The sequence below is a fragment of the Lepisma saccharinum genome, chromosome 14 (assembly GCF_977018435.1).
Source record: "Lepisma saccharinum chromosome 14, izLepSacc3.1, whole genome shotgun sequence".
Classification (NCBI taxonomy): Eukaryota; Metazoa; Arthropoda; class Insecta; order Zygentoma; family Lepismatidae; genus Lepisma; species Lepisma saccharinum.
The window spans coordinates 44,621,883-44,647,706 of NC_139242.1; the positions used below are offsets into that span (position 1 = coordinate 44,621,883).

At 38.8% G+C, this 25,824-nt stretch overlaps 1 protein-coding gene across 1 annotated transcript; it reads left to right on the forward strand.

Annotated features, from left to right (window-relative positions):
- The first annotated feature begins 263 nt into the window (after positions 1–263).
- On the forward strand, positions 264–5,138 carry LOC145998511 (uncharacterized). Its single transcript, XM_083134936.1, has 2 exons — positions 264–299; positions 4,461–5,138. Exon 2 carries the CDS (start codon positions 4,461–4,463, stop codon positions 4,989–4,991), a length of 531 nt encoding a protein of 176 aa, XP_082991062.1. The 5' UTR covers positions 264–299; the 3' UTR covers positions 4,992–5,138.
- Positions 5,139–25,824: the final 20,686 nt, after the last annotated feature.

Consider the following 25,824-nt stretch of genomic DNA (forward strand, 5'->3'; position numbering starts at 1 on the left):
TGGGAAAAATGTATAGAAAGCCCGAGATTACATTTCCTGGATGAATCGCCATGTTTTATTACCCTGCGACCTTAACCTTCCGAAATAACATTGAACTCGAAAAAAGGCTACAATGATTTCGTTGCGATCATGCCAGGCGTAACATCCCCACAATTAAGAAACAATTCGACCTTTTCGGTACAGACTTCCGCGGAAAATTTTCACTTTCCATCGCGCTATATATATTCCGTCTACAGCTTGTGTTAGATATCAGTTCCAAAAAGTTCTACCAAGAGCTACTACAACACCAACCAACAAACGTGAGTATATTCTTGGACGTTTAAAGCCTCATAGCTTCAAGCAAACATTGCTTTAAGACCTCCTCGTTTTAAATACGAGTTTCATAAATAAGTCGTATTTCACTCTAGCAAGAGGTTTGCGCTCGAGAGAGATTTTCTGTAGGCAATTAAACCATTATTGGCTTTCTTTGCATAGGTTGTTGGGTACGTTCTTTTTGTACGTTGCTTTTCTACATCTTTATCAGTGGCGGGTAGGAAATGGGGTGCGGATAACGTTTTCTTCTTGCTATCGCCCTCTAAGTCCGTTCTAAGTTATTGTTAGTTTTAGATGTTTGGAGAGGTCGATCACTTAATTTTAGACATCAGAAGGAAAGCGATCACCATTTACTTACTATTGTGTGAATTAGCGATTTTTCTTTCCTTCTAGACATATCGGACAGCGAGGCGAACGTTGAATTATAGACATAAAATTACTCTTGTAGCAATTGCCAACTTATGTTAGTTCTATAGGCTATTCGGAGCTGGGTGTTAGGCTATCTCTACCCTTCCCTTTAATCCATCCATCCTTTCTATACTAATCGTGATGATAAGTGGATGAAATTGATGGAAAGACATTCAGAAAGGAACATCCAGATCGGGACTCGAAGCCGGAACCTTTTAGTGTTTCTTCGCATTAAGGTATTTGAAAAAAACTGTGGGGGAGAGATTCCAGTAACATCTTTCGAAGCATAGGGCTTTTAAGTATGCCCCAAGGAGCTAAAGAATTTGCAACCAGGGACCATTCCCTCTCATTCCCCTTACGAATACCCTGTCTTTGAACATTAAGGCGTTTTAATTTCTTGTTATTATCACGTAAATAAGATCAGTAACTAGTTATAAGGAAACCATTGTTACATCCAGCTTCCACTTTCTTATTAAATTCACGAGGAAACACTTTTTCATTTGAGTTTAAATTAGCAGTGCTAAGAAATCTCGTTTTCAAAAGTCAAAATACAAATTAATAAATAAATTAGTCTTGGGACGACTCCAGAACTTGCACTATTTTTTTTCTCAAAAGAAGCAAGTTCGAAATAAATATGTTGATTACTTCTTTCATTAATATTAAAAATACCAAGAGATTTTGCGAAGCTTTCCGTGAGTTTTTGTGTTGATTTCCCGCATTCAGCGGAAATAAGCCGACCTACCGGTAATCATGGCCCACCTCCGTGGCAGAGTTCTTAGCCCAGCGCGCTACGACGCCAGGGGTCCCAAGTTTGAATCCCGGCCTGGGCATAGGTGATATTTGTAGTTTCCTTTCATCAGTTTCATCATATAATCACTCATCCTCATATTCGCGAATATCGAAAAGTGGCTGAAAATCTAAGTAAAATAAAGCAGATCAATAAACAATAATAACATCGATTCGAGCATGATTGGCTAGCATTGACTTCCGCACTTGATAAATTCTTGATTTTTTACGACTGAAATAAAACACGAGAGAATCTTTCAAATATTTTTTAGGCAAGCACAGTTTCTTTGCTTGCACTGAAGCTTCGGCACTGACTGCACTTGCACTTTTCGCGCAGTCAAAATCGCGTAATAACATGAATTTAACTCGAGGCGGTATTTCTATAGTTCTTTTTCTAATTTTTCCTAATCTTGCTACATTTCCCTTTTGTAAAGGGTCTTTCATTACGAGTGATACTTTTTAAAAAAAATTTAAAAAATAAACCACTCAACGTATCAAAGTAAATTGTGCTTTATTTTGAAGCTTAGACATTGCAGTTATGTTCTGAACAAAATACCGTTCAAATGTTCACCACGGCTTTGAACACACCGACGCACACGATAGCTCCACTGATCCTGATTTCAGTGGAAAAATCATCTTCTCAGACGAGGCGCATTGTTGTCTTAGTGGATTCGTCAATACACAAAATTGTTGTTATTGGATCGAGAAGAATCCACAAGTGGTCCATGAGGTGCCATTGCATTCCGAAAAACTCACTGTGTGGTGCGGTTCATGGCGTGGCGGCGTCATTGGACCTTATTTCTCTCGAGATGATGAGAGAACCGTTACCGTCAATGGCAACCGCTACAGATCCATGTTACGCGAATTACTGTGGCCAGAACTTGAGACCATAAATATTGAAAACATGTGGTTCCAGAAAGATAGCGCTACGTGCCACACAGCTCATGCTACGCTCGATTTGCTGAGGAAGAAGTTTGGCGACCGGATCATCTCAAGATGTGTGAATTGGCCGCCACGGTCGTGTGATTTAACACCCATGGATATTTTTCTTTGGGGCTACATCAAAGCCCAGGTCTATGCTGACAAGCCACGAACTTTGGAACATTGGAGGCGAACATTCGTCAGGCTATCGCAGATATAACGCCACTAATGTTGGCCAGAGTGATTAACAATTGGAGCTTCGTGTGCGTCAGTGTGTTCAAAGCCGTGGTGGACATTTGAACGATATTTTGTTCAGAACATAACTGCAATGTCTAAGCTTCAAAATAAAGCACAATTTACTTTGATACGTTGAGTGGTTTATTTTTTTAAAAATTTTTAAAAAGTATCACTCTTAATGAAAGACCCTTTAGAGTCCTCCATCTGTGCACAGCATTCAATGTGGTTTTAGAACCTGTACGCGCAGATCATATTTAAAGTGATATTTTTACAGGCAATAAAGCACGGCGAGAGAAAGTGGATGTTAAGGATAAAACTGTGCAAGTATTGAAAATCTATCTGCATCTTGTTGCTGGAATATTATGGTACAATAATCCGCGAAGGCAAGAAGAAATAAAGGGGTCTGGCAAGTGGGGTGTCTTGAAAAGTACCTAACGTTAATGATTTTATTTATTTTACTTCACCTTTTTGCTACTTTTGGCTAATATGCGAATATGTGAATGAAAGGTGATGGATGAAATTGATAAAAGGACAGTCACAAACACACATGGACAAGACACGCTACAAGCCCCGCAGAGGATTATACTGGCTGTGAGGCGAGTCCAGACACCAGAGCCTCGTTAATCTGAAAAATGTGTACTACGTGGAAGTGAGATTAACATTTTGCCGCTTGTAGGAAAGTGATCTCCTTGCAATCCCGAAAAGGATATACGGCAAGACGCGATTGGAATAGTATGGTTATATAATCTAATCTAATTACAATACTATCAGTCAGAAGGGAATTCTGTACTATTTAATTACATTCATTACGAAGCATGACAATAGAGTATAGCTTCACCCCAGAGACGTAGCTAGAGATTAATGTGTTTGGGGGCCCAAATTTGTGTATGTGTACACACACTAATTTGGAGGGCTCTTATAGCAGTGGTTCTTAAACTGTGATACGCGTACCCGCAGGAGTACATGAACGACCGGAAGAGAGATGTGGAGAATATTCACACAACAACATTTTTGCTGCAGATGTGTATAGCAGACTTCGCTTTTTTGGACTTCTAAATTTAACACTCAACAGGAAAATAAGGCTGATTTTGTCACTGATACTCTTATCTTTGTTTCTTGTGTTTTGAAATAAAATACTCGTTCGAAATCTATAATAGACGAAATTTGAAGCCGAATCTCTGCTTGAGAGTTAGAAGCGCACAACCAGCCAGACATCAAGAAACTGTGTCGGCCTATGCAGGCACATCCTTCTCACTAGAAACTCTGAAGATTTACAATAAAAACTCCAAAACTGTGCTTGACAGTTTGTTTACAAACTTATTGTTTACTTTTTTTCAACAACTCTGGAAAAAATGTATGAAAAATTAAAGTATTTTATGTACTTCTTAGCATACATAATCACATTTTTATTCTTGCAACTAATCATAAAGATTGTAAACGTAGGAACACCCAATAAAATATAAACGTAGGATTCTAATGTTTGTTCAAAAACGCCCCACCAATCAGGCAGCCAAAGAAAGTCCTCAAAACCCACTATTAGGAGAAAGCCTACGTCGTTTTGTTACGACTAAAGGGTACAACGATTAAAATGTTTGAGAACCACTGTCTTATAATATTAAAATACTGTAACTCTTCCAAGAGAGCAAGTTGAAGGTTCTGAGGAGCCAGTGCCTCGCCCTTCCCTTAGCGACGTCGCCATATCTCGTTCGAACAGAGGCATCTTCCCAATTTTACCCCGGGAGACTTGATGTATACATTTCTCGTTACATTTATAGTAAAAGTATTGTGTCTTCCAGATGATCTTCCAAGCTTTGTTCGTCCTTGCGGTGGCCACGCCATCTTTCCTGGTTGCCGACCCAATCCACACCGGAGGCGTCTTGTCTTCAGGAAGAGGCGTCACCGTCGAACACACGGACACCCTCTCGACCGGCGTCCAGCACGGACCTTTGGGAGCAGGGCACGTGGTGACCAACACCAAGGGCACCAGAGTCGTCGGCTCCCATCACGCAGTCGGAGGACCTTTGGGTGCTCCAGGTGTTGGCGCACCGTACGGAGGACTCGTGGCTCCCGGATTCGTCGGAAAGCCAGGACTGGCCGGCCCCGTTCACCCGGGAGTCGGGCTTCACGGTGCACCCTTCCCGGTGACTGGAGCTGGAGCGGTGAAGACTTCTAGCGTCCAGCACAGCACCCAGTTCCAGCAGGCCGGAGGAATCGGGTCTCCACTTGGAGTTCCTGGAGCCGGAGGAATTGGACATTCCGTTGCCAGCAAGACCATTTCCCAACAGGCCTATGGCCAGGGTGCCGTGGGCTCTCCCATCTACGGATAATCTTAAACTAACACTTGCCTTGTAAACCATTTGAACTCTGTTACGGTGACCAAATTATCCTTTACTTCTGTTAATATATTTGTCTTGATTTGATCTTAAGCAGTAAACATGTAGCAATTAGAATATGTTTGTTTCATTGCTAATAAACCCTCTTTCTAACCGCTGTCTTGGTTGAAACTAATTACTAGTGTCCATGTGCGGTCGCCAGAAATTTTTGTACAAGTAGCGGATCAACCATTCATAAAACTTGAACATAAGTGATTTATTATTGTGTTTATGATTATTACTATGCAATAATAACTATTATAAACTCACGAAAATAAATTCCAAATTTATTATCTTTCAAGAGACTTTTCTACTCGATCCACCAGAGAGTGAATATTCGGCACTATTTTTCATTATATCATACAGTTAGTGTAGTGAAATGAATAGTAATTCTATTTTGTTATTAATTTTTACACTCCTCGCTCAAGAAAAATGTTTAAAAGAGGGAATTTTTAGTCATGAACTTTATGTTGTGTGACCTCTCTCATAAAAACTCATTTTTGAGATTTTGAAGACTGTAGAACAATTTATTCCTTATATTAAATGATAAAATATGAAAACATAACCTGATTCCTGTATTATACGCTCAATTTTTATCGATCTACTTTGGTTATTCTGTTCGAATACTAACTAAAGTTTATTCCTGTTATTTACAATTAAAATAACGAGTTTTCTGCTATTTTGCAACTCGAAACAAACAATGCTAATTGCCATTAGTGTTTGACAAAGGGGTACGACCCCCCCCCCCAACCATCGCTCCCCGACATCCATGCCCACAAACACGCTATTCTGAATTGATTGTGTGTAATAGCCTTGCATAAATTCATGGATATAATGCCCAACATGTACGCTTCATCGAAATACAGTTAGGCTAGATGAATCTAGCTTATATCTCAAAATAGCCGGTGCAAAACACACCTATGCCCAGACCGGGATTCGAACCCGGGACCCCTAGCATCGTATCGAGCTGTGTTCAATTTATGAATGTTTGGGGAATAATAAAACGAGCAAAACAATTATATTGCCCTAATTTCTTTATGAAAGCGAATTTCGAAGGGGGTTTCTTATCCCCCATGACCCCTATTTCAGTGCGTTCATGATGATAGTCAATAAATAATAGTGAAATTTTGCGATAAAGGACAGACAGGCTCGTACTTCTTGCTTTTAAACCACACAACAAAAGCTCATTCTGGGACGAAATGACAATGTACTTCAGATGGATGCTGGGATTAAAACTTTATCGAAGGTCACAACCTCATCCTCCCACTTCTTTGTCGATTAGTTCATCAGTTCCAGTTCACGATGTCAAAGGCGCATTTAGAGGTACGGAGATGCATGCTGCTGCTGCATATGGAGAAGTTTAGTATAGCCTAGGATTCGTAGATGGGCCTGCCTACTGTGCCATTAACAATGAATTTCATATTACCTAGCCGATATATCAGGGACTTCAACAGCTTGATGTGTGCAAGTTCACCAAATCTGTGTAATAACCTTAGCTATTGTCATTGGCGTGTGCAGGAGGGAACTGATGAGGCTACAGCCCCTCCCAAAACTTTGAGAAAATCAAAATTTTAAAATTAAATGCAGAAAAGAACTCGGGGGAGAAACCAGTGGCAAATGTTAAATGACTCCCGATAATCATTTCCTGTTAAAAATTGTAATTTAATTACGAAATATTTTATTGTGTATCCCGCCTCCCTTAGAACGTAGCTATGTAATATCCACCATTACAATTCCAGCCCCCTCTGAAAAAAATCTTGTGTACGCTAGTGGTTAATGTAAAACTAACACTTAGGTTATGTGTAATCATCAATAGAAACGTTAAGAAGATTCTACAATGCAAAGAGTTGTGGCCACAGGCTTCAAATTCATATAAGTATTGAAGGGCGGGGGGGGGGGGACAAGATTGACATGACAACAGTACTTTTTTATGTATAATGTGTATGCTTCTTGAGAAATTTTGGAAGACCAGAAACTACCTTGCCCCCTAAAGTCAGCGCCTATGCCCTATGCACTTAAATTCTCATTATGGTTTGGAATGCTAAACAGCCAGTGGCGGCGATTAGAGGGGCGAGGACGGGCAGTTTCCCCCCCAGTTTTCGCCACTTTGGCCCCGCAGTATGCTAAATCTTATCTACGAAGGGAAATGTGCTGTCTTTGTTCCCCTCCCCGGTTTCGGGCCCCAATCGCCGCCACAAAACGGCCGTAACTTATATATTAGCATAGATGACATTTTTTAGTTCAAAAAGTGATTTAGTTGTGAAACAAAAGACGTGCCACGGTGCGTGTGCTAACACTACACTTTAGTGCAGATTGCGTCATTGAACAACAGTGCCATACCTGGAAGAAAAGCACTGTTGTGCAAGCAGCCACGACAATGTATCTGACCATCTTCTTTCGGCACTGTGCACTCTTCCCAAGCACTTCGGTAGGCCTCCAGTCGCGGAGTTTGTTCTCAAGGAAAGCCGACCGTTTGGATTTCGTAAGAAGGCGTCGTTGAAGGGGGTGAAATTTGTAACGTTTCGAACGGAGAACGCAGTCTTCCTGTCGGGAGTAGTAAATAAACCCGCCACACTTTCTGACGTCATCGAGAGCTAATCGCGTGCTAGCTCTGGAAAAACCAACAAGTGCCACCATGCTTGTTTACGCCTTGGCTGGAATTAACCAAGTAACTTCGAAAATGCACGGTGTAGAAGAAACCAACGTAACTGTTGACATTTGCCAACCGGCATTGGAACTTGTTGCCTGCATAAACTTCTTCGACTAACAGCTTTGCTGAATTTTCCCTGAAAGGAAAAAGGCTAGAAGAGGGAGAAAATAACGAAAGAATGGGGGGAAAGTGCGAAACGCGATAGTATTCGATTGGTTTCAAAACTCTAACCGTATATTAAACCCATCCGTCATATGCGAGCAAAGATGCCCTGAATCATTTCTTACACGTGCAGCCACAGCGCGCATGCGCGATCAATTCTCCCCTCGTTTTTTTTCCCCCTCGATCGTCTTTCTTTGCGGAATCGAAATGTCCATTACTCGGTCAGAATTTCCTTTTTGTACAGCGTTCTTCAACCCCGCAATAATGAGGGTTACTCTCGTTCGAATTCAGTGCGCATGATCGAATCAATTCCACAAGGTGCGGAGGTAGGAAAACCGAAAAAATATACATGTGGCGAGCTCATTGGAAAACAAGCTGTTAAACACAGATATCCTCCCACAAATCCCGTCGTTCGTTTTTTTTCTTCTGTGATATAAGTCGCCTGTACCCTGGTGACCCAGTCGCCCTCTTCTGTGGGTTCACGGGTTCATTAATAATGAATGCTGCGTGATCGAAGCCTCGCGTGCTAAAGCAAGGTGTCAAGCGTGTTGAGAGAAAGGCTCTAGTATCGGGACAATCAGCATGTAAATGCCACAAAACTGATCGGCGGTAATGCATCTAAATAAGAACTAAGTAAGATTATTCAAACTGCGAACGTCGCTCATGAGCGCATTTAATATGTACTCTACAAAAAACATGCACTTAATCTCAGAGTGGTTGACTGTATAGATTTTATCCAACACTTTATTTTAAAAATTGCATTTTGTGGCTTATATGTTTCTCATGCCTATTAAGTATCATTTGATAGATTTCTAAAAACACAAAATATTTCACGGCAAGCATGTCCCACAATTTAAAAGCAACTTCCGTACTAGCCCTAGTCTGCACCAATCTTGCCAAAAAAAAATGTCGCACTGTATAGAACTCACAGCCATACAACTACTGTAAGAAAGTGACCATGACAGTCTCGAGTCCATACAAGTGTAAACAAGGTGCAAATCTTAATTTTTGGGCAGAATAACCGATATTGGGACAAACGAAACAGATACAAGTAAGTTTGCGGTACGGAATGTACCATCGTAACCAAGGTTATTATAATTATATGATCGTAACACGATCCGCGAATATACTCAACTCAACAATTTTTTATTGGACTTACAGCTTTACAGGTGGCTGTTTATGCCCAGCATACATTATAAGTACATAAGATACATTTTTTAATATAAATTTTACACACAAATTTAAAAAACGCTCTTAAATACAATTTCATATAACTACGGGGTGGCTCAAAAAGTCACTTAACACCCTCGGTGCAAGGCCACTGCAGCGCGTAACATGGAAATGGTGATGACCAATCGTTATCAGGTCAAGGGGGAACCACATTAAAGCCACCCGCGCAGTCGGCGGCAATCTTGATGTCCGCCATCTTGAATTCAACTTTAGAATTTTAAATGGGAAGGGGGTGATATGATATATCAAATCAGGCTAGAATTTCACGAGAAATGCAATGGTGAAGGTTTTTTTGACGTATCTTTAACCAGTAAAATGTTATGACTGAATTCTTATACCAATTTCCTCCTTTTCGAGGTGTTAGAAAAATGCCTTCAAATTTGTTTAGCGCATCGGTAATGCATCGAGATCAAAGTGATGTTTAAGGAGAGAAGTTCGCATGCCATTGCACACGATTTTAATCGGATACATACAGGAAGAGCTGTGCATTATGAATAGTTGTCGCAAACAATTACAGTGTGACGCTTCCATTGAATTAAAAGTCCTTCACAGTGACAAGGTTAATGTTTATGTTCATAAGGAAGTTCATAAACAGAATATGCGACCCTTGTCATCTGATAACTAACAGAAACTGCTTCACAACGTTCCCATAGTGTTCTGGTGTTCCTCCCTATTGAAAAAAAACTCTGTAAAAAGTACCTTCTTCCATAAGCAAGGATGAAAAAACCTGTTTATTTAACAAATCCAAGTAGCCCTAAGCATTTAAGGTTCCGTTGATGGAAAATTGACTAACCAATCGTGTTCCACACAGCACGCCGCACCATTAACTTACCAGCACTAACCATTCAGCTTTGATCTGCCGAAAATGAGTTATCAGATAAAAAGCATCGAATATTCTGTTTATGAACTTCCTTATGAACATAAACATTAGCCTTGTCACTGTGAAGGACTTTTAATTCAATGGAAGCGTCACACTGTAATTGTTCGCGACAACCATTCATAATGCAGCTCTTCGTGGATGTATCCAATTAAAATAGTGTGCAATGGCATGTGAACTTCTCTCCCTAGACATCACTTTGATCTCGATGCATTACAGATGCGCTAAACAAATTTTAAGACATTTTTCTAACACCTCGAAGAGGAGCAAACTGGTACAAGAATTCAGTCATAACTTTTTACTGGTTAAAGATACGTCGAAAAAACCTTCACCATTGCATTTCTCGTAAAATTCTAGCCTGATTTGATATTTCATAACACCCTCTTCCCATTTAAATTTCTGAAGTTGAATTCAAGATGGCGACATCAAGATGGCCGCCGACCGCGCGGGTGGCGTCAATGTGGTTCCCCCTTGGCCTGGCAACGATTGGTCATCACCATTTCCTTGTTGCGTGCTGCAGTGGCCTTGTACCGAGGGTGTTAAGTGACTTTTTGAGCCACCCTGTACATAAACTCATTCAGTAACAGAAATATATTATAATTTTATGTCAGCTTTTCTCAAAAAAGCAAGTAGGCTATAACGTAACCAATTCTAACATCTGGAGCATTCAACATAGATGTCATATTAATGGGAAAAGGAACATTAATTTTTAATTATGTTTTGTATAAAGACTTTCTTTTCTCTGAGTGAATTGGGCATTCCAAAATAATATGTTGAGCGTCAGCCTTTAAATCACCACAGTCCCAATTCGGAGATTTTAAAATGTGTATTTTAAATAAATGATGATATGTTCTCGTGCGACCACTTCTTAGTCTATTTGTTACAATTCCATTTATTGAACCTTTACAATTATAAAACCAAGGTTTTTTTCCTAGTGAAATCAACATAAGGACGATAACTTTCAGCAACACTTTCTAATACATTATTACACCATAAGTTCCATTCTTCAAAAATTTTCTTCTTAACCCTTGGCAAAAGATCTGTGTAATGTAATGGTAACTGGATTGTTTCATTCCGTCTGAGCAGCTTGTTTTGCATATCTGTCTGCTTGTTCATTTCCGTAAATATTAAGGTGTGATTTTACCCACATATAATGAACTATTTTTCCATTGCTAATTAAGCTATTAGTTTCACGAATACAATTGATAACGTATGGTGATATTTTAAATACATTTTTATAATTAGATTGCATTGCTTGTAAAACACTTTGTGAATCAACTAGTATTAGAAATTTCTGTTCAAGAACTGTACCAATATAAATCAAAGCTTGATATACCGCATATATTTCAGCTATATAACACCATTAAGCCTTGTTTCCATGATTATGAAAAACTAAATATGCTGACCAAGGCAGTAATTTATTTTATTAAAAACATAAACTAAAAGTAACGTTTCAACCTTCTAGCAAGGTCTTCTTCAGACTCTGTATCAAGTACAAAAGTAACAAGATATAAAAACAGGGCATTATATATACACAAACATTACTCCCTCTAGACTATTAGAAAGTTGTTTGGAACTTTCTAGCAGGTGGGTTTCACTTGCCAACTGTACTTTCACCTAAAAGGCTAAACATAATTACTTCCATATAGAATGTGGTTGGACTTTTTATCTCACGCTCTTTTTCTTCATTTTTCTTCCTTCTCCTCTCCTCTTTCTCTCTTGTCCTTTCCACTCTTTCTAACACCTTCTTCCATTCTTTGTTTAACTTCAGTGCCCCATTCCAGTTCATTGTGTCTTCTTCACCTTTCTTCTCTATTTCCTTGGCCTCCTTCCATTTTCTCACTAGCATTCTCTTCTCCCTTCCTATCTGCTTAGCCTCATCCCACTCTATGTCATGTCCTGTTTCTCTCGTGTGTTTAAATATTGCATTTCTCTCTCTCTTAAGTCGTACATTATTCCTATGTTGTTTCAACCTGTCTTTCAGCCTTTTTTTCGTTTCTCCTATGTACACACTCTGACATTCTTTACATTTCACTTCGTAGATAATCCCTTCCTCTTCCTCTTCTCTGTTTTCCTTTCTCTTGCTTGCATTCTTCGCTATTCCTAAGATGCTTTTCCCTCCCTTCCTGTAAGTTTTAATTCCCGCTATCCTAAGCACTTTGCATATCTTTTCTGTGGTCTTCCCCATACTCCTTATTCCAAACCTTCTCTCTTTTTCTTTCTCTTCCTCTTTTTCTTTCTCTTCCAATTCTCCCTGCCCGTTTTCTTCCTTCTTCTGTTTATGTCCAGTCTATCCTGCTTCTCATAGCCATTCTTTTCCAGCTGTTTCCATAGGCTATTTATTTTGCCTTCTTTTTCACATTCTTTCATGCATATTTTCTTTATTCTGTCCTCCATATTCTTTATAAAATTTATTTTTGTCACCTCACTTACATCACTTCTTTTGTGGCAGAATACCCCTGCTGCACACTTCTTCTGATGCCAAGCGGTTTCAATTCCTTGTCCTCTCTTCCTTTTCATCAATATATCTAGGTAGCTTAACTTGTGTTATTCTTCTATTTCAAGTTCCAATAATCTCCCTCTTTCTTCATCTTGTATTTCTTTGGCAAAAATGTCGAGCTGCCTCTTCGTTCCCTTCCATATGCCAAAACAATCGTCCACATATCTGCAAAACAGAATTATTTTGTCACCTCCTTTTTCTATCACTTTCTTTTCCCATTCATTCATAACCAATTCAGCCAAGGAGTAAGGAGTATGGGGAAGACCACAGAAAAGATATGCAAAGTGCTTAGGATAGCGGGAATTAAAACTTACAGGAAGGAAGGGAGAAGCATCTTAGGAATAGCGAAGAATGCAAGCAAGAAAAAGGAAAACAGAGAAGAGGAAGAGAAAGGGATTATCTACGAAGTGAAATGTAAAGAATGTCAGAGTGTGTACATAGGAGAAACGAAAAAAAAGGCTGAAAGACAGGTTGAAACAACATAGGAATGATGTACGACTTAGGAGAGAGAGAAATGAAATATTTAAACACACGAGAGAAACAGGACATGACATAGAGTGGGATGAGGCTAAGCAGATAGGAAGGGAGAAGAGAATGCTAGTGAGAAAATGGAAGGAGGCCAAGGAAATAGAGAAGAAAGGTGAAGAAGACACAATGAACTGGAATGGGGGACTGAAGTTAAACAAAGAATGGAAGAAGGTGTTAGAAAGAGTGGAAAGGACAAGAGAGAAAGAGGAGAGGAGAAGGAAGAAAAATGAAGAAAAAGAGCGTGAGATAAAAAGTCCAACCACATTCTATATGGAAGTAATTATGTTTAGCCTTTTAGGTGAAAGTACAGTTGGCAAGTGAAACCCACCTGCTAGAAAGTTCCAAACAACTTTCTAATAGTCTAGAGGGAGTAATGTTTGTGTATATATAATGCCCTGTTTTTATATCTTGTTACTTTTGTACTTGATACAGAGTCTGAAGAAGACTTTGCTAGAAGGTTGAAACGTTACTTTTAGTTTATGTTTTTAATAAAATAAATTACTGCCTTGGTCAGCATATTTAGTTTTTCATATTTCAGCTGTAAATATGGATGCCTCCATTGGTAACCTAAACATTTTCGATATATTTCTTTCAGTATCATAAAGAGCTGCTCCTACTCCACTTTCAGTTTTAGACCCATCTGTATATATGTGATAAAAGTCTTCCCAAGATTCTCTAAACTCAACAGAATGATTATATTTCGGGAATTATATATTTTGAATTGGTTGTGTTGGAAATTCAAACGAGTACACTGGCAATGTTCTTGCTATGAGTACTTGACTGCATTCATGGTGATATTTACTAAATAGTTGCACCCAAAGCGTAGCTGATTTATCATTTGTTATTCCTGAATCATGCAGCTCTGAAAGATTTAATAAAACATCATTGAAAGGATGCCATGGAGAATATTGAATTTTAAATAACATTTTTATTGCGATTAACTTTATCCTGACAGAAACTGAATATTCTACTGACTCTATATATACCACTACATCTTTTTAGAATTTTTGTTGCTGGTCTTCTAGTGGAGAAAGTTTTGTTACTGGAAGATTACACAAGACCATTAATATCCGCGAATATCAACTAATCAATAATCAAGACAGGTGAATACGGGTTGGTCAATCACGGATATTTAGCGGTAATTGGTTAACAGAAACCAGAAATGACATTCCTCTAAGTCTAAGGTGTGCAGGTTTTCTGGAAATTTCAAGAAGTATCGTATTTTCAGAAGTTGTTAGTAACAAAATTAGTACAATATCAACAGAGAAACCGTCGTTACTAACAAAATTAGTACCATATCAACAAAGAAACCGTCAATATGCATACATACAGAGCATGACTGCGATCTTTAAACTACTTGTTATGTGACCTCTATGAAGTAATCAAATTAAAACGCGAGTCAAACATCACACAAAACTGATGAAAATGATAGATGCTGAACTAATAAAATAATTTATAGAGCACAAACAAAGAAATGTCCATCCGTAATTTGGAATTATATCCTCTGGTTTTGCAGCGTGTTGTCGTAATAACGGATGATGATATATCGGACAAGTTAGGGTCAAAGCTCTCTGAAAGTGGCATATACGTATTAAGATTAAACTACTCAGTTTGACCATGAAGTATAGTTTTTTGTGGTTTACAGACTTACAAGTAAAGATTTTGCAAATGATAGAGAAAGAATGACTAAAATATATTATTCGTCAGCAATTTCTACCATTTTAGATTAAGGATAACTAACTTCGGGTTTCTTGAACATCCATAGGAGCTGACTTTAGAGGGTGAAGGCATTTTCTGTCTCAAATAACGTTTATATCAGTCTAGCCCCCTCCCCTAGTTAGTCTGAAGTCGGCTCTCCTGCGAATATTCCTAGTTTCTTCATGGTCTTATGGCAAATGTGTGAATTTTACAATCCTTTCTTTGGAAGACTGGGTAGAAGTACTCAATTGTGGCGCCTAATACAGTCTTACTTATAGTTCTGAAAATCACATAGAATTTTCAGGCAAAATTTTATAACTCCACCTTAAGTAATCTCCAATTGAATCGTAATGTTCTCGTCTCTCTCTGTTCCGGTCGCTGACTGCTGTGGAAGGCTTTCCGATATCAAACGAGAGATCGTTGCTCTCTGGCAACAAAAGATGCCGCCAGCTTCAATAAGTCGCGTGCGTGCGGTGCCGTTAAGGGGAAGAAACTGGGGCTAGAGAGAGAAAAAGAAAAAACGATTCCGTTGTCTCGGAGGCAGAGACACACGAGTTGAATCGATGAGACGAATGATCCGCCACGTGGAATCCGTTTGCGACCTATTTTAGACCCCTGTCAGTGGCGAAGGCGCATTGTTCTGGTCGTGGACAAATTGGGCGATTACTCTGGAGAACAAGTGGACTGGGCATTGTCGATAGATCAGTGAATAAGCAAATCGCTTGGTGTTCAAGGTTTCGGCTTAGATGCCATGTTACTTATGAGTGGCGCAGTCCGATGGTTGGTGCTCTAGTCAAGCATGTAAATCTACGATCCTATTTTGACCTTGATATACACCACAATAAAATCCGCCATTACAGCTCTACCAAGTAAAGGAAAACTTGCATTAATTCATGCCAAAGTATTTCCAAAATGTGCAGATCTGTTAAAAGTCTGCTGCCTTCATCTTTATACACGTGCCAACTGCTTGCATCATCTTGAAGGAAAATCCGTACTCGGCGAAAGCGGAGACGTAATATGTAAAGCCGGCCTCCGTGGTGGAGTGGTTAGCACAGCTCGATACGACGCCAGGGGTTCGGGTTCGAATTCAGGACTGGGCATGGGTTTCTTGTGTGTATCCCTTCATAATTTCGCTTCTGGGTTCGTGTTCCAGAGATTCAGCTATTTCACTATCTTCATTCATCCTCATCGTCGCGATTAACGCAGAGAGGAAAAAGTGGCGTTAAAAGGTTAAAATGCACAAATACGTATACGTAGTACACGCTGTTAAATAAAATATTTGCAAATAAAGTATTTTACGTACCTGCGGTCCCTTGGCGTAGAGTCCGAAGAGACGAATCCTGGAAGTTAGACAACCAGATTCACATTCCAGCTCGACGGGATTGTATACATTGAAGGATTTAAACAGATTGGGTATTCATGCTGAATGTCGTTTTCTTTCGCGAGTCAACAGCACCGAAGATTTCTTACTCAGAAATCAAATTCAAGCTTCGCTATAGATGTTAAATAAAGTTTTTTGTTTCTCTTTTAGTGTATTTTCTGTAAAATACACTACGCTATTGCAGAGACTCCTCACGATGTCAGGAGTCCCGGTCTGAGCATGGTGTTTGTGTTTCATCATATCATCACTCATCCTCATCTTCGCGATTTCTTATCCCACATGAACCATATTTCAGTGCGTCCATGATGATAGATGATCGATTGATTGATTTTGTTTATTTCACTACGCTTTTCTGCCACTTTTGGTTAATCGCGAAAATGAGGATGAGTGATGATATGATGAAATTGATGAAACACAAACACCCATGCCCAGACCGGGATTCGAACCAGGGAGCCACATGACAAGACACCGGTAAGCTTGCAAGAAGAGCTCAGGGAGAGGATCTTAACAGCTGGTAAACACATCAAGGACACCATCACATCACGAGTTAAGAGAACAAATGTCCGTAAAAACCTGCGTGTCTGCATTCGTAACGGAGGTGCCCACTTTGAGCAAGACGTGTAATGTTCTTTAATTGTATTGTTCATTGATTCCATTCACATGAAGATGAATGAAGTATTATTTCTTGTACACAAATGTGTATGTTAGCAACATTTGTACCTTGTTGTACAGCAGATGTCACAAGGAAGTAATTTATGTAATTTGTACGCTTCGTGTCATACCACTTTTGTTATTAATACGTTGCCAAGTAAACTAATAGTGCATTTTTTATCATCACTTGTAAGTTTAGACCCACCCGTTACTTACATGTGATTGTTATTTGGGAAAAACGTTTTTTCAACGAACCACTTATTTGTTAGCTATCAGAAAACGCTGAAATATGTGCCATACAATGAGCTGGTTTTTCTCAATTCATCTTTTTATGTGGAAAATTGTCATTTTTTAAAAAAAAAAAACAATAGAAATTCGATTATCTCGAAAACTACTAATTTTCGGACGGGGTATCATATGGTCAAATTTATTGCAAATTGTCTCTACTTTAACCCCTTTCAGGGAATACATCTAATTACCAGTCACCCTGTATATATATATATTAATAAAATTCATTACATGATATACATGTACAAGTATTATTCACACACATACAACTTCTGTGCAATATAAGTTTTCATTAATGCATAGCAGTATTAAATTATTATTATTATTATTGCTACATAAATACTTAACTTAGAATATATATCCTAACAAGTACAATAAATAAAAAAAATTAAACCGATTATGATTTATATTATATATTTTCCCAAATAACATATTTTGGAGTTTTATTTAAAAATTGAAGTAGAATTTCCTCTAAGCCACAGATATTTTTGGGGGAGGACAAGGAGAAACTTGGGTATCCATTGAATTTGTATAAGAGTCATTCCAAGATATTTTCTTTGCGCTCATCCAGTCATTAATAATACGCGAGGTCTCGGGTTCGATGCCCGGTGGAGGCACATAGTGGTTCGGATGCCACTTTAAACTGTAGGTCCAGTCCCGATTAGCCTTTCTGTGCATAAAGTGGACTTAAAACAACAATTTAATCAATCAATCAATAATACAGAAGAGCATACATATTATATGTATGTGTGTTAACAACGGATGACGTGCACGGCGTGTGTATATCTCCCACCTGCTGGACAGTATTTATTTAGATACTCTTACACCCTTTTCTAAGTTTTTCATGCCGCTCCCATAACATTTTCCACAGAAGTATAATTGATGGTAATTCTGATGCCAAATTTACCTTTACACCACGCTCGGAAACGTATTTCCATAGCTTCAGGCCGAATAATCGGGATAGTCGCCCACACTACTCCTGACCATAACGTAAGGTTCTCCCCAGGGAAATTATTACTTACAGGTTATTTGGAAAGGTTAGAATGCTTGATTTGTAATCATCAGTAGCGTAGCGTCCTAATACGCCCATACGCCCGGCGTTCCCTGATTTAAAATTTTAAAAATGCGTAAATGCTGTAAATATAAAGTAAAACGTGACTAATTATATACATGTTTGAGCATAATGGCATTATAAAAGCTATTTTTCGCGATCCGACTACAACGCTCCACTAACAGCTCTCCTTGTAGCATTTCTCTAAGGTCTTTGCTTGCCGGACGCCGGTTAGGTTTGGCGTACAGGACCATGCCTGCCTGTAGGCAGAGAGAAGGAGGGAAAGCGTGTGGCTTGGATCTCTACAGCACGGGCGAAATGCTCTCGCCATACGCGGGCGTACGGAGACCTGATTGGTTCTAGGGGCCATGTGACCTTTCCTGCCTTCCGATTCAAGGCGCTGTACTTCCGATGCAGACGACAGAAGTAGAATTCCTACCAGGTTTTTAGCGCTCGTGCCTCTGCTCATGCTGTGTGATGTTACAATAAGCAATATTGACTGACGTATCTTTCTTTAATGACCACTGCATCGTGTAATTTATCGCAAGAACACTGAAGTGCATTAAAAACTAAAAGAACAAAAAAGTTTTTGTCAAACAAGTTGATAAAGTCCTCGTGGTAGAAGTTCAGCCTGTGGCTGCTCTACCACCTAACCCACAAAACTATTTATTTTAAAAAAATATTTTTTCGTTAGTATCTAACTGCCTAATATTGTGCCAGTGGAAATGTTTAGTATTCGTTTCAAAACTCTTAACATTGTATGATCTCTTGACAAAATTATTTTAAAATGTTTATCAGCATTCTCAAGATACAATAAACAGTGGTCTGAAACTCTGAATTACTACTAATAGGCACTGTTACGTCAGTAGAGTGTACGATTGTTGGATCATCCACCCCGTTCGTGTCAGTGTGTTTTGCACAGCGCGAGAGGTTTCCGGTTCCAATCCCGAGCCTACGCATGTTTGTTCTTTGTGAGTGTCTCTTCATCAACTTCATCAATATCATCACTCATATTCATATTTGCGATTAGCCAAAAGTGATAGAAAGCAAAGTAAAATAAACCAAATCATTCAATAGTTGTATCATCCACAACAATGAAGTCTACTGTTGTTCTAAAGGCGCTTGTGATTAAGGTAGGTTTTTTAATTACTTGCGTCATGCCGAAAGGTTTAGGCCTCCCCAATGGCGCAGTGGTAGCGTCGTCGCCTTGTAATCAAGGGGTCCCGGGTTCGATACCCGGTGGAGGCACAAGTGGTTCGGATCCCACTTTAAACTGTAGGTCCAGTCCCGATTAGCATTACTGTGCATAAAGTGGACTTAAAACACGAAATCAATCCAATCCAATCCGAAAGGTTTCCTTGATTATAAAATACTGTCTTGCTACACATGTGTTACGTGTGGAGCAAAATACTCCGAATAGTGTGCGGTGTTTCTGACTTGAGCAATCTAATTAAAAATGGTATAGAACAACAGTGCTCCAAGCATTTATTGCACACTGAGGCATCTTATTTTCTACATAAAACAAGCATGGATCATGTTTTATCGGAACCCGGCTGACTTAATGTAATAAACACAATGAGATTGTGATTTTAAATAGACAATACATATGTCGGCTAATTCCATAAGTAAACTCTTAAGCAAAAAAAAAAAAGGCCTACCCTTCCTTCTAACTTGGCGTTCCCATCCGATATGCTCATGCTACGCCACTGGTAATCATGTGTTTAAGGCGACGGATTTTAATTTGGGCACAAAATGTACTCCCTAAATAATATATAAATGGAAAGTTACGTTTACATTAACTCAGTTACACTTGCTAATATTTTAAGAAGTAAGTGAAGTACTTTTACAGTTATTTCTTCCTAGATAATAAATAGCTCATAAAGTATATTTCATGCATGAATTGCAAGCAAGCTGTTCTATTTTCTGATGACCATGAAAAAATATACTTTAATTGTCATTATAATTAACCGCAGATACTTTTTAATATAAATACATGGAATAACGCAAGTAAAAGTATTGTCTTCTTTATAAAAGAACTTCCTATTTCCTTCAGTCACTGCGGTTTATTCTCCACTTTCTTTTACGAAACAAGGTGATAAGACTTCTTTCGTCATCCTTACGGGAACAGTCAATGATTTCTCTTTTTGTGAGAGAAACTAAAACAATGCAATGGACAGTCTATAGATGGTCTTGAATTTGACGTGTCGGATACTGTTACCTTAAAATATTGTCCAATTATATCTTGCGAAGTAGAGCTGGGTTTTTTTCTGAGTATAAAAATATTCTTGCCGAAATCATAAGGGTTTCAAGGTTGAATATTTAGGATATCATGTTGTAATCAAGTGCAATCATGATCTGTTATGAATGTTATTTTTCTTTCATTTATGAAACAGTAGTGCAAAGTAAACAAGAGTGTGTGGAAGAATTCAGAACTGCAACTTTTATACATATTACATGTTAAATCGTATGAGTTGAAAAAAGGACAAATATCTTCTTACATATTTACATTTAAAAATGGTGAGGTGTTTTTTTTGTTTTTTTCTAAAGTGCATATTTATTTGCATAGTTTGTACCTTTTTAGTGCATATTTGAATGGATATTTTAGGTACATAACTATCCGGTCCCCCAATAATCGAAGACTAATATTGGTAAACGCTGTAAGTGCTACAATAATTCAAACACCGTTTTCCACGTTAAACTGTGAAATGTGGCATGCTTTATAATGTGGTAAACGTGAAATGTGGCTGGTAGCCCTCTAAGACGTTCAAAGGGCGTGTAAAGGGGTCACTAGTGTGCACGTTCTTACGGGCTGATGTGAGGAACGATGCGATTTCCCAACACTTTCGCTCTTGGCACTTACAACGTTTACCACTTTTAGTCCCCAATCATCAACTTACCCACTCTTTCAAGCAAGCATTTTGTTAAGTTAATGCAAAAAAAAGTGTGTGAAGAAAGTATCCGTCCGTACGAAAACACATTGAAAATTAATTTCGTTGCTTCTTTAAAAAACAATAACCGAGTTGTGGTTATGAATTTTAAAATGTAACTAACTACCGTTATCGTTATCCGAATAAAATAACTGTTATTCCTAAATACTGATATGATTCCTCCCACCCCCCAAAACGCACACTTGTTAAAATGTGCGAGAAGATTGACAGTGGCAGTAAAGAAAATCTGAAAAACACGATCAGTGACACTTTCTCGCTGCCAGGGAGACGTAGAAAAATGACGGATTCGTGTAAATTTCTTCGCACGTGAACATAATCTCGTTGCTCTGACTACGCACTGCCAGCTTGACATAACTGGGTTACGAGTGCTGGTTGCACAGGTCATAGCCTCCCACGTGTCTACCCCACCCACGACTGCAAGGTCGAACGGAAGGTCAAGGCTCCCTGTCCGATACGCACGTGTCCATGTGACATGGCAACCCGGTTATGTGACATTCACCTTTCGTACATTGTTTCTTGCAGCTGGGTAAGGCGGGGGGGGGGGGGGGAGAACTGTAACGGATATTTCATTTTCTCTTTGTAAGTTCAGGAGTTCGTGCTTCGTATTTCATATCCAATCGATCCCTTTGAGGAATGACACAACTTCTCTTATTCAATCCTCGAAGAACATGGAAACTGGGCGATAGAAAAATATAGTTACGTGTTTAGCCAAGAAAATGCAACTTACAATTATAGCCATTGTACTTGAAAGTTTTATAACACATTCAAGACACCCAATTGTTTGTTTGTTTTACATTAAATTATCCAAATGAAAAAGCTAATTTTGTCAAAATTATCACTGAAAATTTACAGTGGCAAAACTGAATACAAAATTGAAAGTGAATTAACTTTGTTACGAAAAACAAAGGATCAATTAAACAGCACAATCATATTTTACCTAATAACATAAACATTATAGATCAGTGGGGTTGTGCGAATTGAATTTAGGGTAAGGATTAGCCCAAAGCCATGTTATAACTTTTATATGTAGTGAATAGATGAAGTACGTAATACGTGACATAAAATTAAACGTAAGGTTTAAATCACATTTTAAAAAACAAATAATCAAACACATTATGCAAAAGTTCCAAGCTTGTAAGCATATCTTTTAGTGAGGGCGTTGTGGCCGGTGCCGTAAGTTTCGTCAAATGGACCAATAAAGAATCTTCTATTCCCATTGATTGTTCTCCATTGTAAAGATATACAAATGTTTGATTAATTCAGTTTATTTATCATCGCATTTCTTCCACTTTTAGCTAAATCGCGACGATAGATATGGAAATGTGTCTGCCTGGCGGGAAAAAAAAATAAATTCAAAAATGACTTCTGATGTTCCTGCAATAATGGACAGCCAAATTGAGTGTGTGAAAGTCCCTGTAAATATTCAGAACAACAGGCTGCCAAAGCGAAGGACTACTTGACAGACCTTTGATCAGCAAGTTGAATAAAATGTTTTTAATGCTGGAACAATTGATAAGTTGCGATTATCATATTATATCATTCGATTTTCTTTCTCTTTTTTAGTTAGTAACGGTAGGAAGTGTGATTTAATGTCTGAAATGGACGGCGTTTGGTGTGATCACAGATGGTGTGATACAAGACCAAAGAAGATTACAGAACACAATCACATCAAGCGCTGGTTAGTTACTGTGATTAGAACAAGGTTTTAATCTGTTTGTCAAATGAAAATAATATGTTTAATTGTGTGACAATGGTTCAATCTCATTATATTATAATTTTGAAAGTCACATTAGATTGACATTTTGTAAAGTACGCCCAATGTAAGGACCTTTTTTTGCAAATTCGCCATAACGAAATATATTAACCGGTGGCCGTAAATTAGTTTATAATTAATTAATTTAGTGAATAAAATTACATGCAACGTACCTTTTTCATTCATACTAAATCTCCAAATAATGTAAATTTATAATTTTTCGTAATTCTTAGCTGTTTTCGTACTTTTTATCAATTTTGCACATTCTGTGAAAGTTCTCAATATGAGTCTATTGTGATCGTAGTCATAGTTGACATTTATAGTAATATTTTCCCAGAACAATTTTCCAACATACTTTATCGAAAGTTAGGCCCAAACCGAGAAAAATGCGATCCCCATCTCAAACAGCCTGGGTTCTGGTCACAACCTACTACGCTTATTGGCCGTTACAACAGCAATGGAAGTTTGAAAGGCAAGCTAAAATTCATTTTTATAACGGGTATTGACCATAGGTAATTTTTGCTACGATTTTCGTAATCTTTCTCGATAAACTAATGTATTCCATCGTACCATCACTTATCCTGCTCTTCACGATTTGCCACAAATTGGCAGAAAAGTGAAGTAAAATACACCAAATCAATCAATCAATCTTGTCATAACGCACACATACATATGGAGTCAATATACGTATATTTTTTATTAAACATTCGTATTATCCTCAGTAGTGAAGCGTCAATAGAGACAGGGCAGTCAGTGTTTACCCTAAAAATTATAATAAAATGTCTGATGATATTGGAAATTTGAAAACGTAAATTATGTTCGCGCAGATTTCCTGTCTGGGCTGGCCGAAATTTCTCCTGATTAGACATTCCCGAAAGTGCCTTAAACTTAGTGTCCTTTCGGAAGTCTTCCAGAACCAGAAACCCTGTCGGAAATTTTTATTGCACACCCTCGCAATCCCGGTTCCTTTCCCTTCACAACTTGTGAATAGTGTGAAGTTTTTGTGAGTTTTTTTTTGTTTGTTCTAGTACGGGTGGCCCAAAAGTGTGTAACCACCCAAATAAAATACAAACAGGCTGACACACACGAATGCAATGTCACGACACATGATGTACAGGAGGGGGAAAATCTTCCAGACCATGCAACCAAGATGGCCGCCATCTTGAATAGAATCATATTTTCTTAAATGGGAAGGGGATCATGTGACATATGAAATTAGGGTAGAATTTGACGATAAAAACAGTGGTGTGTTCAGTTTTAACATAACTTTACTCATTGTAAAGTTACATCATGTTATTGTTCATTTTATGGACCTTGATGAAACAAAGAATCAAAGGTACGTTTCAACCATTGAAAAGTCTGGACTGAAGAGAAAAGTGTTACATAAGATGTTCAAAGTGTTCGAGTGTTAAGGCGATCCTCCGTGCCCATTCCTCGTGAACCCTAACCAATACTTCCTGCGGAATGCTGCCACACGCTTCAACAATTCGCCGTTTCAGGTGATCAAGGTCCTGGATTTTTACAGCATACACAAGTGCCTTGACGTGACCCCACAGATAGAAATCCAAAGGAGTTAGATCCGGGGAACGTGGTGGCCATTCCACTGCACCCCTGCGGCCTATCCATCTGTGGGAAAACTGCACATCACAGGATTCTCTGGCAACACAATCGTAATGTGCTGGGGTACCATCGTGCTGGAAGAATTCGGGAAATGATCTATCCTCAGACAACAACGATGGTAGGACATATTCGTCCAATAACCTCCGATAACGTTCTGCTGTTAACGTGCCATCAATGAAAAATGGTCCCACACACCACACCATACCATCACTTTCGCTGATCCTTGCACCTGTCATGGCACCATCCAGTGAGGGTTTGTGTCTGATTAGTACCGGTGGTTTTGTTTATTGACCTCGCCATTGACGTAGAAATTTGCTTCATCACTAAAGAGTACCTGATGTGGGAAACGAGGGTTTCTGTGAAGCTGCTGTGTCGCCCATTCTGCAAATTCCATCCGACGGTCTGGGTCCTCCGTCAGGTGTTGCAGCAGTTGCAGATTGTACGGGTGCCACTTCTGAGTAGTCAAAATGCGACATATGGACGTACGACTCACCCCAGTTTCAAGAGATAGACAACGGGTGCTCCGCTGCGGACTCTTGCTGAATGATGCCAAAACAGCGGTGGTTGTTGCTTCATTTGTAGCACATTTAGGTCGACCAGAAGTTTCACAACCACGCTGTGTGTAACGGGCGGTTTGTGTGGATGGCGCTGGTTGAAATCCGCTGCGATAAGACGTGTGCTTCGTTCACCTGATATGAGAACGATCTCAATGCGTTCGGATGTTAATGCCATGATCATGCTCTGAACCTGTAAAGACAATAAAAGAACAATAACATGAGAATGAGTAAAGTTATGTTAAAACTGAACACACCACTGTTTTTATCGTGAAATTCTAGCCTAATTTCATATGTCACATGACCCCCTTCCCATTTAAGAAAATATGATTCTATTCAAGATGGCGGCCATCTTGGTTGCATGGTGTGGAAGGTTTTTCCCCTCCTGTACATCATGTGTCGGGACATTGCATTCGCGTGTGTCAGCCTGTTTGTGTCTTATTTGGGTGGTTCCACAATTTTGGCCCATCCTGTAGATATGCGTCATAAAAAATAAGGCCTGCGTAGCTATTGCTATTAGTAGGGCCTATCTAATCAAATCGATAGAAAATCAAACGAAGATTCACGTGAATGCTCTAGAAGGAATTCCAAGCAGATCTAGTTTTTCAGAATTTGGAATATCATAGCGGTTTTTCGAAAGAAATGTTAATTTCGAAAACTGCCAATGATCCAGCGCAATACAATGACAAACGGCAGGTTTTGTTTATTAGGTAGGAATTCGGGGATGTATGAAAATATTATTTTTTTCACATTTCTTTTAGTAATGCAACACCAGAATTCAAAGGGAAAATCATCTATATTTATTGAAATGAAACAGGTGCGCTGACTTGGAGCTAGCCTATAAGGCCTATGGAAAGTATTTTGTTACATTTTATTACTTTTCTTCATGGGGCACAA

Coding starts and splice junctions, on each gene's coding strand:
- LOC145998511 (XM_083134936.1), top strand. CDS start 4,461: ATGATCTTCCAAGCTTTGTTCGTCCTTGCGGTGGCCACGCCATCTTTC.